Source organism: Bos javanicus, chromosome 17, assembly GCF_032452875.1.
Source record: "Bos javanicus breed banteng chromosome 17, ARS-OSU_banteng_1.0, whole genome shotgun sequence".
NCBI classification, from domain to species: Eukaryota; Metazoa; Chordata; class Mammalia; order Artiodactyla; family Bovidae; genus Bos; species Bos javanicus.
The window spans coordinates 51897537-51910700 of NC_083884.1; the positions used below are offsets into that span (position 1 = coordinate 51897537).

Genomic DNA, 13164 nt, shown 5'->3' on the forward strand with positions numbered 1-13164 from the left:
CGCTAGAGTGGGTAGCCATTCCCTTCTCCAGGGGATCTTCCTGACACAGGGATCGAACCTGGGTCTCCTGCATCGCAGGTAGCTTCTTTAAGCCTCTGAGGATCAAGTTAGTTGACATGTGCTGAGGCCTGCGCACAACGCCTGGGTAGGTTAGCGTGACTGATACAGTGCTGTGTTGATGACTGATGCTGCTGCTGTCATGACAACAACGTGCCCGTTAGCATCCTTTTCCGAGTGGCCCCCAGGGTACACGGCAGGCTTTTCCTCCAGAGGAGGGGTTGGCAAACCTTCTCTGTAAATATTTCAGACTTCTCGGGCCATGCGGTCTCTGTCACAATGACTCGTGGCTGCTGCTGTCCCAGCGCGAAAAGTAGCTCAGCCAACACGTACTGGAGTGGCTGTGGCCGTGTGCCAGTGACACTTGATGAGACAGGCCGAGCCTGGCTTTGGCCTTGGGCCTTGTTGGCCCCAGATCAGTGCTTATCAGGCTCTCTGTGGGAAGGATCGGTCTGTTTCATTTCCAGTTTGTCACAAACGGATACATGGGCCTTCTGCATGTGACCCAGTTTGCGGGCGTGAGGACGGGTTTAGGCCGAGGCCGGCAGGACTGTGCCGGACATGCGCTCAGATGCTGCGGTGCTGTCAACAGGCTCTCAAGAAGGATCTGAATCTGCTCATCTTCAGCGCTTCCTTCCAGACCAAGGGTCACGGACTCAGGAGCCCGCTTGGGCCACATACATGTATGGGGGCAGCGGGCGGGGCTGGAATGGTTTGAAACACGTGGAGGGTTCTCATGTTGTGAGACGTGTCTGGAGGGTTCCAGCCAGCGTGCCTGGTGTCTTCAGGCTCCTAGGATCACAATGAGTCTCACCTTCAGCCTCTCTTGGGGTCTCCCCAGTTCTTTCCTTTCCATAAAGATCGAGGCACCCTCTGGGGTCCCTGGACTCAGAGCCCTAGGGTAGAGATCAATGTGGGTGGCCCCCAAGATGGTCTTTGGAGGGACTGTGCTCTAAGCTCATCCTGCTTGACTCTTAAACTGGGAAACTGAGGCCAGAAGGGTTCATGCAGTGGTCGCCCCATGCCCCTGCCTCAGGGGCCCCAGGCGCCACGTGCCTTTCTCCGCCTCAGTTGGCGGCGGTCGGCACGCCATCCTGCCCGGGCCCTCTCCCGAGGGACTGGACTGTCTGTCTTTCTGTGGCTTTGTTCATTTTGCTTTTGTGTGAGAGGGAATTTTCCTCCTGGCAGACTGCAGCGCTTGCTGATTTCTTCTCACACCTCGGCGCGCGTGTGCACACCAGATCCGTGCCTGGCAGCCTCGCCAGTGGGATCCCAGAGGCTGCCACCCACTCCCCCCAGCCCTTTCTACTTCCCCCTTTGAGAGCACCTGGTGGACATCCTGGAGTGTGGGGAAGCTCGGGGGAGGCCGAGCCCTCCTCTGCCTCCTGGAAGCTGCCGTCAGCCTTGAGGGAAATCCTTGGAGAGCTAAGGGGGATTTGTGGTTGGAGGCACAGAGGCCTCCTTCAGTCCAGGTCAAGCATCCATTTCAGTTTTCTTTTATTTGCACGCCATGTGGCACGCGGAAATCTCAGTTCCCTGGCCAGGGACTAGAGAGCCCTTGCTCCTGCAGTGGAAGAGTAGAGTCCTAACCACTGGACCACCAGGGAATTCAGGCATCCATTTTAATGGTGAAGACACTGAGGCTCAGAGGGTTTGAGTGATGGACACTTACCTCTAGCCTGAGGCCTTGTAGCTTCTTGCTTCCACGTTGGGCTGCCCAGGAAGGCCCTTCCCTCAACATTTCCAGCCTCTGAAGTTGACAGGATCCCTCTTGATTCTAGTTACTCATCCCCTCCAGCTTCCCAGCCTCCCAGCCTCTTACATGCTGTTGTTTTGGAGGGTCTGAAACACATCCATTCCCAACACACCTACGTGGTATCATCTAATTCTCTTTGCAGAAATAACAGCTTTTAAAAAAATAAGCCAGACAGCAAAAGAATGACTAGATTTTTATGGAAGATTGGGAGAATTCAGAAAGGTGCCAAGAAGAAAATAAATCACCTACCATCCCACGCTTTCCCAAGCCTTACTCTTGCCAGACATCACTAGCTGATTGCCACCCACAGCGTGAATGTTCTTGGCAGACAGAAGTAATCGATTTGGACTGGTACGAGTAGGAAGCCTGTCCTGTTTTCTCCTTTGAAAGACTTCTTGTTTCAATCTTTCTTTTTTTTAACATTTTAATGTGTCTCCAGTCAGCGTGTAGTTGCTAATCGGAGCACATCTAATTCGTTAGTGTTTTGTTTTCCCCCAGATGATAATGGGTGATGATGGCACATTACTGAAGAAGGAGGGTTTTGCCTGGAGTTTATCCTTTTGACTTTGAACTGTGCCTGTGTATGCGACACACGTGTGTGGGTTTTCTCTCTGCAAACGGGGCACTCCCACGTTGGTGCTTTGTTTTGGAACCTGGTATTTGAGCCTTGCAGACTGTCAGTTGTTTGCTGCGTCACCCACTTCCCCTGACCCATGTCTTGCTGTGTCTCCTGCACTGGAGACAGACACGCAGGTTGTGCCTTTCTCCGGTTTTCTCTGCTAACACATGGGCTTGGTCGTCTCATAGGGAAAGACGGCAGGACTGGGAGATTGGGACAGGGTGGGGCGCCCTTTAGCTGAACGGGTCACTTCTTGGTGGCCACTGGCCCCAGGAATGCCTTCTGGCAGGACAGGGACTGAGGGCTGGGAGAGGACGTGGGAGGCTCCCCGGGTGGAGGAGCAGCACCGGGCAGGGGGCTCTGGGCCTGGGTCGCTGTGTGGGTCGCACCACAGTGGGGTGGGCGCTCATTGGCCTGTCTTCTGCTGCAGGATGTTGGGCTGCTCGAATATCCGCACCACCCCCGTGACTACACCTCTCACCTGTCGCCTGGCTCCATCATCCAGCCCCAGCGAAGGAGGCCCTCCCTGCTGTCTGAATTTCAGCCCGGGAATGAAAGGTGAGTAGGGGCTTGCACATCCATTGCTCAGATGGGGAAGTGGAGGCCTGTGCTGGTGGGGAGCTCTTGGAGGTGTGTCAGCCTGTGACTGGGGCAGGGCTGGAGATGGGCAGGGAAGAGCCACGTGGCCCCTCGGACTTCCCGCTGTGGGCCTGCAGGGGTCCCTGGGTGTGTGGCCCAGGCAGAAGGGGATGACCACCTACAAGTGGGGGAGCAGGGCTGGGTTGCTGATTTGGAGGCATGTGCCTGCAGCTGGCTTCACACAGGGAGCTCCCTTCCCCCTCCCTCCCATCTTTGTCATCATCCCTTTTTCTCTGAGTCTTCTTCCATCCTTCAGCTGGCAGACGAGGTCCTCTGGGCCTGCCTTGCCTTTGTGAAATCCAGGTGGGCGGGAGCAGGCCACGTGGCAGGTGGGGACCCAGCAGGGCCAGGGCTGAGGCTGTCAGGACAGGCCAGAGCCCTGAGAGAGCCTGAAGATGCCTGAGACAGTAATAGCACTCATTGCTAAGAGTCCTGAGCCTTTTTATTTTTTGCTGTGCCTTGTGGCTTATGAGATCTCAGTTCCCAACCAGGGACTGAACCTGGGCCACGCAGGTTCACCTTAACCACTAGGCCACCAGGGAACTCTTGAGAGTCTTGAGCTTCTAACACGTGATGAACTATTATAGGCTGTGGCTGCCCACAGGCACCTAGACAGACAGCCTTGCCTGCAGGGAGCCCATGGTCTTAGCAGGGGACATACAGCAAACACCCAGGATGACTTTAAAATGGGGCAGGCGACTTATTTCCTACTGGGCGGGGAAGGGCTGCTATTTGGCTGGAGTGGCTGGCAAAGGCCTCTCAGGGGAGAGACACTTGGCACTAAGTAGCCAGTCATTCAGAGAGCCATTTGGAGAGTGGGGTGACCAGCCATTCGGAGAGCAGGGTGAAGGCATTTCAGGTGAAGGGAACAGCATGTGCAAAAGCCTGGAGAGGGGAATGTCCTTGGACTGTTCCAGAGAGGCAAGGAGGTCGGGTGGCTGGGGTTAACAGGTGATTAGGGATCTAGAGGGTAAACTTCACAGAAACCAATGGGAGGGTTTCGAGCTTTGCTGGGCAGGGAGATGGCTGTTAGGAGGAGATGCCCCGGGCACTAAGACAGGAAGGAGAAGAACTAACATGGAAAGAGCTGGTGTGTGTTTGTGGTCCAGCTTAGCCAGTGCAAAGGCCCTGGGCCAGGAATGCAGCAGGCAAGGTGAACAGGGGCCAGATCAGGCAGGGCCTGAGGATGGGGAAATGCATCTGGATTCTTATTCTGAGTTTATTGGGGGAAAAAAATATGAACCTGAAAAGCATTTCAGCAGGGGCAGCATTTGGACTCTCTGGTCAGCAGCAGTGGCTGGAGGTGGACGCTAGGAGTCCTGGGTCTGCTGTGTGTGCTCAGGCAAGGCCATGACCTCTCTGAGCCAGTTTCCTTCTCGGTCCACTAGGGAGGAGGGTTAAGGAGAATTAGTCACAAGTGATTAGGCTGGACAGCTCCTATCTCTGCGTAAGACTGCTAGGCTGAGTTGAGAAGAGGGCAAGGCCAGGTTGAACAGCCAGAGTGCTGGGATAGACTAGTGATAATCTGCTCTGGGTGAGTGATGTGCAAATAGCATCACGTGTGTTAACATCTGTGTTAGACCCACAGTGTTTTTCAGACTTTCCCTATGAATCACCCAGGATCTTGTTTCAATGCAGAGTCAGATTCAGCAGGTTGGGATAGGACTCAAAAGATTGTGTATTTGTAATCAGCCTCAAGAGGGGCTGATGCTACTGCTCTGGGGACCACACTCAAGGAGCAGGCAGTCACCAGGACCTTCTCTTGCTATAAAGATTGTCAGTTAATGCTGACTCAGAGGAAGACAAATCTGTGTTTGAGTCCTGCCTCGCTGTGTGCCCTTGAGCAGATGGACACTCCTTGCAGGGTGGAAGAGGGCGTGGCTCATGGCCGTTCTCAGCAAGGAGGGCAGCAGATGTGATGTCATGTGCGCCGCCCCCCCCCAACAGGTCCCAGGAGCTTCACCTGCGACCTGAGTCCCACTCGTACCTGCCTGAGCTGGGCAAGTCAGAGATGGAGTTCCTGGAGAGCAAGCGCCCTCGCCTGGAGCTCCTGCCCGACCCTATGCTACGGCCCTCGCCCCTGCTGGCCGCTGGCCAGCCTGGGGGCTCTGAGGACCTGTCCAAGGTAAGGCTTGGCTCCCAGCTGGGAGCGGCTCCAAGGATTTGGGTGGTGCTACGATTGGGCGGGGTGCAAGGAATTGGGTGGGTGTGTCAGGCTGGGAGGAGGGACTGAGCACAAGGTGTGCAGAGGCTGGGCAGCGAGAGGAGGGTCTAGGGATGAGCTTGGCTCCGTGGGCTGTTTCTTGGCTGGAGAGGGACATCTCCCCTACCCCCATTTTCCGCCCCCAAGTGTTTCCCGCCCTTGGGGACCATAGTGCCCTGGAGGGCTCTTGCATTTCACTCTTCTTTAATCAGAGAGTCAGCTGAGATGGAGGAGGAGAATGTGCATAGGTAAAGCGCCCATAGTTTGCTGCTGGGAGAGGTTTTCTGCCATTCCAGTGAACCTCAGGACCGACCCCTAGAAGCTCTTCTGGTCTCCATCTAAATGGAGGAATCGCAGCCAGTGGTTCAGACGCTTCTGTCTCCCAGGGTCAGCCAGCTGCCTCAGAGGCTGTCATTTCCCTGCCACTGCCTAGGGTGCAGCAGGGACCGTGGCCAGGTGACACACTTGTCCTTGGCCGGCTGCACGATGGATGTCCTTTCTGCACGTGCTGAGTGGTGTCGTCATGGTCTTTCAGGACCGCGGGGACACACGTTAGCTCATTAACGGCTGCCCAGCTGCTGAGTGAGGTCAGTGCTCTTCTTACTGCAGCCTCAGTGGGGTGGGTGGGGACTAGGAGCCAGTCCAGGGGAGGGAGGTGGTCCACTAGGACCTGCTGGATCTTCTTCTCTGCCTGACACTGGATGGGATTGAATAGTGAGATTTCAGGCTGACGCAGGTTCTTTAGTAGGGGGACTGGCAGGAAACGGGGTTCCTGGGTTGGTCATGATGATGATGATAAACTAACACGGATGGAGTCTGCCTGTGGGCCGGGTACATCTGACTGTCAGTTCCATTGTGCCATCGCAGTTGGATGAAGACTGATCTGCGATCATCTTTTTAAAATGTATATATTTTTACTGGGCTGCGCTGGGTCTTAGTTGTGGCATGTGGGATCGTTAGTTTCAGTATGTGGGGTCTAATTCCCTGACTAGGGATTGGACTCACGCCCCCTGCACTGGGAGCACAGAGTCTTAGCTGCTGGACCACTTGGGAAGTTCCTATAATCACCTTTTATATAGGGGACCCCAGGCTGAGAGAGCCACTCGCCGGCAGTCACTGGAATGTGGGAAGTGGGCCCTGAAGCCCACGTGGCCCAGGTCTGCCCAGGATGCTATCCCCGCCTTGGGCTGTCCCTCTGGCCCTTCGAGCCTGCCATCCTGCCATCCCCTTGCTGGCATCCTCCTCTTAGATTCCGAGACCCCTCAGCCTCCTGGGAGGGATGTTGCTGTTGGAAAAGCTATTCCCTGAAGAGGGTCTTGGGGAGTAGGGGAGCGGGGTGCATGTGGCGGGGGACACAGCGCCATAACCAGGGAGGCTTGATGTCCTCCCAGAGGTACCAGAGCCCTGAGTGGGCCATGCCCCTGTGCTCACATCTGTCTCTGCCTGGAGAATTGGCTGGTGCGGGTCTCTGGTCAGCCCCTATCAGGCCTCTGCTGCCTGCCTTATGGCTCTGCAGAACTGGGCTCCAAGCCCTCAGGCCTGCGGGTCTTTCTGAGGGTCTCTGGGCCTGACAGGGGCTCTGTGAGTCCTTCTGCTTATCACTCTGCTTCTTAGAGTGCCCCAGGGTGCTTCCTCTCCTTCTGTGAGTCTTTCTCAGTCTCTGCTTCTGTCTCTGTCTCTCTGTCTCTCTCTGCCTGGATGTGTGTGTGTATCTGTGTGTCTCTGCTCCTCTCTCTGTCTCTGTCTGTTTCTTCCCTTCCTGGACCTCATGGGTGTGGGGGAGTGATGGGCCCAGTGTTGGGGCCTGGCTGGACCAACTCCTGTAATTGCTCCGGGCTGTTAAGAGCATTTGGAAAGTATGAGCGCATTTTGGGCAAGGGAAGAAGCCAGGGGAGAAACACAACTCTGAAGGAGTTCAGATGTTTTTTGCGTCTGTTGTGTGGAATTTAGCTGGATGCGTGAGATAGGAATTTGATGGGTTTTTTGTTTTTTGTTTTTTTTAAACAGCACTGCTCCCTTCCCCTCCGGCTGTGTTCCTTTTTCATATAAAAATGTTCTGTTTTATAATGCTTCCCTGCCCTCAAGCCTCTGGAGTCCTGTGGCATCAGAGGCTTCCTTTGAACTTCACCAGACTTGGTTCTGGGGACATTAGAATCATTACAAACAGCACCATTTCTGAAAGTCTCTTTGTCTGTTGGGGCCCCGTTGGCTGAAAGGGACAGAAAACCCACACAAACCTGGCTTAAGCAGGAGTCCTGGCTCATATAACTGAAATCCCAGCATTGTTGGCTTCAGGCACAGCTTGATCGAGGTGACATGTCCCTGGGTTCCTGTCTCTGTCCGTTTCTTGGCTCTGCCATCTTGCATGTGGTCTTGTTAACAAGAAGGCAATTTGAGATTCCAGGCCTTCCTCTTCCCACATTCAAGGTCAACAAAAAGAGCTTTCCCTGTGTTTCCACATTTCCAGACAAGAACTATTTATCTCTCTGCCTTTGAGTAAGCCCCTGCCTGTCCTGGAATCCATCGTGGTGACTGGAGGAGTGGACTGTGGGTGCCCGAGCCTGGCCCTGCCCTTTCCTGGGTCTGAGACGGAGGAAGGGGGAGCCCCACAGGGTCCTCTCCAGCCCTCAAGGCTTTTGCTTACCTCTGTGTCTGTAATTTTACATAATGAGCTTTTCTGTTCCACGTTGGCCTGAATTTTTACGCCAAGGGCATCTGACGGGGAAAATGGTGCCAACTGCTACCTAGCGACTGGTAAAGGTATTGGATTGTTATTTTCCTCCTGCGGGTTTGGACTGAAATGAAGGCTAGCCGCCACCAGGAGAACCATCTGGAGGCCCAGTAGCCGGGCTCCCCCAGTCCCATTCCTGGAAAACTCAGCACCACAGAAAGCACTCTTTGCCCTCTGGTGTGCATCTTCTAGTCAGATGGAGGTGAAATTCACATAATATGAAATTAAGCAGGTTGAAGTGAGCAAATCAGTGGCATTTAGTACATTCATGGAGTTGTGCACCATCTCTGCCTCGTTCCAGAGAATTTTTCATCATCCCAGAAAGAAACCGTAACCCATCAACAGCCACTTCCTCCTCCCCAGCCCCTGGCAACCACCCGTCGGCTTTCTGTCTCTATGGATGTACGAGTTTTGGATACTTCATATCAATGGGGTCATCCGATATGTGTTTTATGTCTGGCTTCTCTCATTCAGCATCATGTTCTTAAGGTTCATCTGTGTTGTACCATGGGTCTGTACGGCACTCGTTTTTATGGCTGAATCATATTCTATTATATGGAGAGACCACACTTTGTCAGTTGATGGGCCCGTCTGTGCAGTTTTGCTGAGAATAAAAGCCAAGCCCGCACCTTGAGGAAGAAACCATTGAAGAAGACAACTTTTCCCCATCAAGACTTTAAGAAAAAGTTTCCAACAACTTTTCCAGTAGTTCCTGGTCATTGCCAACTGCTTCATCCGACCCCTCTGCCGCCCTTGTCAGTTTGGGGACGGAAATCTTTTCCCTCATGACATTTTATTTACAATTTTTTATTTCTTTATCTGGCTGCCTGGGCTCTGTGTTGCAGCGTGTGCTCTTTATTGCAGCGTGTAGGCTTCTGTAGTTGCGGTGTGCAGGCTTAGTTGCCCTGAGGCACGTGGGCTTTTACTTCCCCGACCAGGGGTGGAATCCAAGTCCCCTGTGTTGGAAGGCAGATTCTTTACCACTGGACCACCAGTCTTGCTCATGTCATTTTGAGAATTATCCCTGAATTAGATGAACTGTTGCGGGGGGTCCTGGCACCGAAAGCCTCCTGTCCACAGTTCTTGTTCTCACCCTGCTCCTCTCCCTTCCTTCTTGGTCCTGGTGGAAGATCAGAGCAAGGCAGGAGAGATGTTTCCTACAGCAGGTAATAGGACTGGGCTCTGGGAACCGTGTCACCAAAACCTTTCATCTCAAGAATGCTGAGAAATGATTGAGGCTATTGGGGGAGACCAGCCAAGTGCTGTGGCGCACAGAGGGAAGGGGCGAAGCTCAGATAAGGGTTGGGCGTGGGGGCATGGATGGTGAGTCTGATATGAGGTGGCACACAGGTAGAGTCCTGAGAGGGCACAGTTGGTACAAAGGCCTGGAGTTGCCAGGGTACGTGAGCGGCTTCTGGTTTGGCATCTGTGGGGTCAGATGCCTGCAGTCCCTGTGTCCCCCAGCTCATCCCTCCTACTGGGGAGCAGTTACACACACACACACACACCCTTTCTGAGTATTTCTCTAGAGGTTGTTTAATTCCGTGCACAGCTTTGCTTCTAATATCAGGGAGTCGTGGACCCTGGAAGGGACTCGCTCTTGCTTTCCTGCCCAGCCACATGGTTCTGAGAGATGAATGAATGTGTGGTGGGGACCTTGTTTCTGCTGTAGGAGCCCCTGCCACCTGGTTGCGTGCTCTGCCTGCTTCTGGAGAGTTCTGATTGAGGCCTTGTCTCTCCTATCCTGAGCCCTCCAAGCCAAAGCTCTATCACTTTGTGATTGGTGACCTCAGGCATGTCATTGAACCTCACTGGATCTTTAGTTTCATCTGGAAAATGGGGAAACCTGTACTTCCACTTCCCGTGTGGGCTGTGACAACTATGTGAGTTAAGAGCATAGTAAGCTCCAATCCTGGCCCTCAGCTTGGGTTTGTAAATAAAGTTTTATTGACACCCAGCCATGCCCATTCCTGAGTGTCTTGTCTTTGGCTGCTTTCCCACTGCAATGATGAGTGAGTGGTTGGAGCACAGACTGTCTGCTCTGCAAAGACTGAAGTATTTTTACACCTGGCTGTGTACAGAAAGTGTGCTGACTGCTGGCTTAGAGCCATGCCAGATCTGTGCCTGCTAGTTCCTTGCCCCCTCATCTGTGCTATGGGGATGCAGTGGCAGCCCCCAGGAGAACCACAGTCAGAGTTGAGGGGTAGGGTGTGCTGAGTGGAATGCCTGGTTCGGTTTCCTGGGTGTCCCTGAGGAGCATGGAGGGCCACATCAGAGCCATGTCAGGGCCACATTTGGCCCTGTTGAAGGACTTGGGGCCTCTTCTGCCTTTTCCCCAAGGGTTCTGGGTGTGTGGAGGATCTGAGAGTCTCCACACCTGCTCTCCCCCACATCTCAGATGGAAATGATAAGGCCAGAGTGATCCCCAGACCCTTGGGCTCTGTGGGCTTCAGTGGGGTCTGTGTGTGTAGGACCGAGACTCCAAGGATAGAAAGGGTGGACTTAAGATGGCACCAGAGGGCTTCCCTGGTGGCTCAGATGGTAAAGAATCTGCCTGCAATGCAGGAGACCTGGGTTCAATTCCTGGGTCGGGAAGATCCCCTGGAGAAGAGAATGGCAACCCCTTCAGTATTCTTACCTGGAGAATCCCATGGACAGAGGAGCCTAGCGGGCTACAGTCCATAGCGTCACAACGAGTCAAACACGAGTGAGCAACTGACTCACACATAAGATGGCACAGCCTCTGCTCAACTCGAGCTGAGGGGGTGGGGGGAGGGTGGCGCTTGGCAGCCCTGGGGCTGCAGTTGTCCCTCCGAATAATGTGTCCTCTGTCCTCCGGCTGCAGCTGCTGTGGGGGTGGGGAGGCAGCCTCCCGGAGCTACTCCTGAGGCTTCCTCTGTCACAGCTGCTGGCTTGGCCTTGAGGATGGTACAGGGCGGGGGCCAGGTTTTGGGGAGGACGGCTCCAGCCAGTGCCTGTGGAGCCCTGAGAGTGTGCCAGGCTCTGAGCTGAGCCCTCTGCACATAGGTACTCATTCAAGCCTCACAGCAGCCAGAAAGTGAGAATGGTCCCATTGTACAAATGAGGAAATGGAGGCAGGTGATATGCTTGTGGTCACGAAGATCCTGGGTGGGGATTTGAACCCAGGGCCACATAGGTGAGTGCTCTGGGGTCAAGGACTGGGTTTTATTTTACTTCCTCCTCACTGTGCTCCCAGCAACCTTGGATGCTCAACAAACTTTGACTGGTGGAATGGAGCCACTGACTCCCTTGTTTGCTTAACACATTTTTGTTTTGTTTTTATTTTTGGCCACACCATGTGGCTTGTGGGATTTTATTTCCCTGACCAGGGACTGAACCCAGGCCCTCGGCAGTGAAAGTGAAGTCCTAACCACTGGGCCACCAGGGAATTCCCAAGGTGTATTTTTTGTTTTGTTTTGTTTCTTTTTTTTTTTTTTAGCACATTTTGGAAAATGACTTCATTACACAGAGTAACACTCAGTGAAGGAAAAGCAGAAAAACACTGGTAAATAAAAAGAAGAGGTAGGAAGGAGGGTGGGATGAATTGGGAGATTAGGATTGACATATGTATACTAGCATGTGTGAAAGACATAACTAGTGGCAACCTATTGTGCAGTACAGGGAGCTCAACTCTGTGCTTTTTGGTGACCTAGAGGGGTGGGATGTGGGGTGGAGTGAGAGGGAGGTCCAAGAAGGAGGGGATAGATAGATAGATAGATATAGCTGATTCACTTCATTGTGCCACAGAAACTAATGTAACACTGTAAAGGCAAGTAATACCTCAGCTTACAAAAAGGAAAGTGAAAATATCCCCTTTTTCTCCCACTTCCCCAGTAAATACTTTTGACATCTCCGTTTCCCATTCTTATAGTTTTCTTGTGTTTGTGTATATCTTCTACAAAACCAGATTTGTAGTGTGTATGATATTCTGTAACTTGCTCATTTGGACTGAGAATCGTGAATAAGTGTTCCTGGAGGGTCAACTGAGGCCAGGCCCTGGGTGTTTGGAGGTTGTGGGTTTTGAGGCCAGTTCTCGAGGAGTTTGATCTGGAGGGAGGACACAGGCAGGGTAACAGGGTAGGAGAGAGGTGTGTGATGGGGAAAGGGAAGAGGGAGGCCTTGCAGGGAGGCTTGGAAAACTTGCCTGTAGGAAGATAGAAGAAAGGATCTGAACTCTGGAGAAGGCCAGGGAGGGAGCATCTGGCAGGGGACCAGTGAGGGAAAGGCAGGGAGGTGGGATCAGTGAGCAACCTTGTGTCTGGGACGTGGGGGCCGGCACAACAGATGCCGGGTGTGTTGGTACCTGAAGTCATGGCTGGAAACGTTCAGTGTATTTGGGGGGTGGGTGCCTCCTGTCCTGAGCCCATGCCTATTTTTTTCCTCCTCTGCAGGACCGCAGCCTGACAGGCAAGCTGGAGCCGGTGTCTCCTCCCAGCCCTCCGCATGCTGACCCTGAGCTGGAGCTGGTACCTCCACGGCTCTCCAAGGAGGAGCTGATCCAGAACATGGACCGGGTGGACCGGGAGATCACCATGGTGGAGCAGCAGATCTCCAAACTGAAGAAGAAGCAGGTGTGGGTGGGTGGGGGAATGGTGGGTCTCAGTTTCCGATCCAGCAGCAGCTGCAGCTGAGCAGATAACATAGTAGGAGTTGCAGTTGTTAGTGTATGGTGAGCACGGCCTGTGTGCCGACTCATTTTTACGCCCTTTATGTTTATTGGACAGCAGAGCTGTTTTGTGCGGTGCTGCCTATTGGAACTTGCTAATGGAAATGTTCTGAATCTGCCTTGTCCAAAATGGTAGCCACTACCCACATGTGACTGTTGAGCCTTCGAAATGGGCCTAGTGCAGGTGAGGAACTGAATATTTAATTTAGTTTAATTTGAATTAAATGAGCTGTACACTTGGATAACCAAATGTGGCTACTGTCCTGGGTGGCACAGGAATGAACAGCTGTGGGGTGGACAGTTGATTCTCTGTGCCTCCCTTTCCTCATCTATAATGTAAAGGAAAATTTCACATGATTCTGGCCCTGGCTCTGGAATCGGGATGAGCTGGACCTCCTACCTCTGCCTCAGAGCGTTCACCTCTCTGAGCCTCAGTTTGCTTGTCTGTAAAATGGGCACAGACATGACACTA

The 13164-nt window shown here is 53.3% G+C and overlaps 1 protein-coding gene across 21 annotated transcripts in view; it reads left to right on the forward strand.

Annotated features, from left to right (window-relative positions):
* NCOR2 (nuclear receptor corepressor 2) overlaps nt 1-13164 on the forward strand; it is a 237130-nt gene that overhangs the window by 81534 nt on the left and 142432 nt on the right. For 20 of the 21 annotated variants that reach the window (XM_061384552.1, XM_061384554.1, XM_061384548.1 and 17 more), the window contains 3 exons: nt 2863-2990; nt 5019-5196; nt 12418-12597. In XM_061384552.1, coding sequence (XP_061240536.1) covers nt 2863-2990; nt 5019-5196; nt 12418-12597 — 486 coding nt within the window. Of the gene's footprint in view, nt 1-1705; nt 2165-2862; nt 2991-5018; nt 5197-12417; nt 12598-13164 lie in introns of those variants that run through there. The other variant, XM_061384557.1, reaches the window with a different exon arrangement.